Source organism: Seriola dumerili, unplaced genomic scaffold (genome assembly GCF_002260705.1).
Source record: "Seriola dumerili isolate Sdu_G_001 unplaced genomic scaffold, Sdu_1.0 BDQW01000242.1, whole genome shotgun sequence".
In the NCBI taxonomy this organism is placed as follows: Eukaryota; Metazoa; Chordata; class Actinopteri; order Carangiformes; family Carangidae; genus Seriola; species Seriola dumerili.
Genome location: NW_019174497.1, coordinates 3,089,004 through 3,092,779, shown reverse-complemented (window position 1 = coordinate 3,092,779; position 3,776 = coordinate 3,089,004). Strand labels below are relative to the sequence as shown.

General features: G+C 39.0%; 1 protein-coding gene across 1 annotated transcript; it reads right to left on the bottom strand.

Annotated features, from left to right (window-relative positions):
• Positions 1-279: 279 nt before the first annotated feature.
• LOC111229720 lies at positions 280-2,763 on the bottom strand. Its single transcript, XM_022756176.1, has one exon. It carries the CDS (start codon positions 2,617-2,619, stop codon positions 1,585-1,587), a length of 1,035 nt encoding a protein of 344 aa, XP_022611897.1. The 5' UTR covers positions 2,620-2,763; the 3' UTR covers positions 280-1,584.
• Positions 2,764-3,776: the final 1,013 nt, after the last annotated feature.

Below are 3,776 nucleotides of genomic sequence, written 5' to 3'. Positions count from 1 at the left end.
TGGCTGTCACACAGCATTAGGCGAGACAGCAAACACTTTCATGTGTGGATTACCATTTACCCATTGGAGATAATAGATATTTGCCTTAGCTAATCCATTCCTCTATTGATTTTTTTCCCCTTTAATAACTTCTTGCAAGCAAGCAAATTTTAATAAGTGCAAGAATGCTGACATGTAAGAAGCCGGAACAAAGGGCTGTGGTTGACACAGATAAGCCGCTTAATGTAGTTTTCCATACAAACAGGAGATATAAAGATCAATTTTATTTATTCCAAACCGTATATGTAAACATACAATGTGATTCAATAACAGAGAACTCAGTTGTTAATCTTGAAAGATTAATGGGTAAAGTATCTCAGACAGAGGACATAAAGACATGTTTGTTTTTTTCACATTTGCGTCCATTTTGTCTTTGCTACAGTTTTCATATACAAATTAATATAAAGACAAAGTTAAAAGATAAGTCTGCTGAGATTCTATATTTTTCTTATTGACAAACTCTCGCAAACAAATGCCGCCTGTGTATCCGTATGCTGTTGGAACGTATCCTGCTGTGAGTTCAAAAACTATTATAAACACATAAATGAGCCAGACAGTTGGCCTCTGTGACATGTACCTTCGTTACCATGAAGACTGCAGTTTATTTTCAGGCAGTCCCAAATCCACATCCCTGCGGTTGGAAATAGTCACTAAAGCAACAAAAGTGTTGTCGCTCCAAATAGTCCCACATAATATGCTCTTGTTTGAGAAACACTTGCTAAAAACAACAGCGTCCTGCTGTTTTAGAAAAGTATGTAGCCTTTTTTTTTAAGTATTAAAGTTTATGTCTGTGACCTGCTTTTAAAGATTTACGTCTTCAGTTGGAACCAATCAGCTTGAGGCTGAGTGCCACAGATAGCATTAAGGAAGTTGGAAAATAAGACAGAATATATGTGTATATAAATATGAATGTGTATATATAAATGCTTTGTTGGTTTTGGGATTAGTTCATTTTGAGAAAAATACAGAATATCACCAGCTTTATCATTTAATCTATTACTTTTATCTACAACCTTTTTACACAAAAATCTCCTTTTTTTTCTAGAAATGAAATTGCTTCATTAGTAACATGGAAACACATCAGCTCTGCAGTTACAGAATTAATCATAAAACAAAGAAGATAACATGAAAACTGAAATTCATCCATCACAGTTGATTGCATCATGACATGTGCCAGGGATCAGACACCTCCTTTATATCCCTACCAACCCACAACCCCAACAACTATACAGGCTAACTTTAAAACATTAAAGAATGAAACTTCAACATATACAAACCAAGACATTTACATTTGCAAAGAAACAAATGTTCTTCTTCCCAGGCCCACAGCACATCGTGACTTAGCAAATTGATCCTAGACACAGATAACTCAATTGTCAGTGCACAGTATGAACCAAACTGTTGCAGTGATAAATATTATCAAGGTTAAAACTGTGGAATTGAATAGTTTTCTTCATTTTGGTTCAGTTGTATGTTATCAAGCCACAAATGTCTTTTTGTCTCAGTCCCTGAAAGTTTCTGGGATGGCAGCAGAGGGAGGCTCCTTCAGATATTTGATGTCTGGGGATTCTTTGTCCTCGGCTTTGGCACAGGTGAAGGTTTTTGTTCCTCAGCAGCTGTGGGTAACTGTAAAGGCCTGTTTACCATCTGAGCTTCAGGCTCAGAAACATTCTGGTAACAGGCTCTCTGTGAATGCTTGGGGCTCGGGGGCGGAGAGTCCTCACTCGGGTGCATCGTCTCATACACTGGGCTGGTGGAGTCGGGTTCTCGCTTGGTCAGAGAAAGCATTCTGAGTTCCCCTTTTTCTCGGAGTCTCATTTGGGTTTTGTCGCGTCTGTGGCAGCAACATAATACGATGATAATGATGAGCAAAAGCAGAATCAGACTTACTCCTCCTGCTGCCACTGCCACAACAGTTTTGGATTTAAAACAAAGCGAAGGTGGTGGTGATGGTGGTGACGGTGTTGGACTCTTACAGGCTGGTCGAACAGTGTCACTCCTCTCCTTGCTGACTTTGTTTGCCACGCTACATGTGAAGCTCCTCTCCCCTTTTAATTGCTCCAATGATATGCTCAATGTTTGTCTGGTTTCGCTTGTTAATGTCTTTTCATCAAGTGTCCACGAGAACACCAAACCCTGAGGTTTGGCCACGTTGCAATTTAGATTAACAGCACGAGTCTTGAAGTCACAGACGTAAGTGAGTTGAGGTTTTGGCGCCTTGTCCATCACACACAGACGACCACTCCATGTTTTAGCTAAAGTACCATTTGGATGCAGCACATCTGCCTGGTAAACGCCTGCACTGGAGAATTGTAGGTTCTTCAACAGAAGAGATCCGGATGGAGAAATGTCCTCTGTCTTTCCAACAGACACTTTGCCTTGCTGTCTGTAAAAAATGAGTGTGTTGTTGTGAGTCCATTTCAGCACATGTGTGTTTGCCAGCCCTTCATAGCCCAGAGGCAGAGTCAGACTCTGTTCAACAGCAGCGGAGAGGTCACAGGTGTCTTTGCTTGCTGCTGAGAGCAGGTTGATGAATCCTGACAGAATGATGACTCCAAGTGTTGCAGCAAAACACGCCATGATATACAAGGTAGACCAAGGTATCCTTTCTGAATATGGTCAAAAAATTAGCAATAATCACTCGAGCATTTCATGATCCCTCGGTCTAATCTATCAAGCCGTGATCGAGAGGCAATCCTGTCAAGATGAGTCCTTGCATTTGCAGCCCAGAATATAAGTGGCACATTAATAACAAAGTTCAAGTCCTTTAAGAGAAGCGAGCCATCAGTTGGAAGGAAACTATTTGGCAAGAGTCTACTTTCAGTTCTCAGAAGACAATATTTTTTCTGTTTTGTCACAGTCATGTGGAAACTAACATTTTCCTCTTCTGTGAGTAAGTCACAGGAATATATATTTAGAAAATATGTGTCTTACGCACGTAATTCACTGCGAGCGTGACCTGTATGATGGTAAAACAACTGTGGTCAAAATATTCCTAAAAAAACATTAAAAACCACATGAAACTTCTATTTTTAGAAACCTTTAAATAAATGAGTTGTAGTATATTGTGAAATGTAACTTATAGATATTCAGTTTCTGGTTTGTTAATGTTAGACCTGTTGGAGGGATGTTTTATTCAATACAAACATACACTAGCTCAAAAGTATTTGCATCAAAATATACTTAAAGCACCAAAAGTAAAAGTAATAATTATAAGAATGGCCAATTACTGAATCATGTATACAGGGCTATATTATTATAATTACTGATACATTAATTAATGGTTTCTTCAGTTACTTTAAATACTGCTACGTATCTGGTGGATTTTCCTCCAGGGATCAATCTGATCTTATCATATTTTATATTTTATATTAGTAATCTGAATCTGGAAAGTAACTAGTGACTGAAGTTATCAAATAGTTATAGTGGAGTAAATATGGTGGAATTAAAAGTACAATATTTCCCTTTGAAATCTGTCTTGATGATTCTCTGTGCTTTGTCCACAGACCCGGCGGTCACATAGACTCACATAGAGTCCAAGGCCAAACACTGGCTGGCACATGTCATGCAAAACACTGCCTGCTAGTCAGACTGTTTAACTCCTGGCAGACCTATCCACCAAAGTGGTAGATGTCCATCTGTTGATTGTATTTTCTAGTCCAGATACTGAGGGCTAATAACTGAAGCCCATGCCCCTCAACTGCCAATTGAAACTTAAAGTTGTGGTGCTACATTTG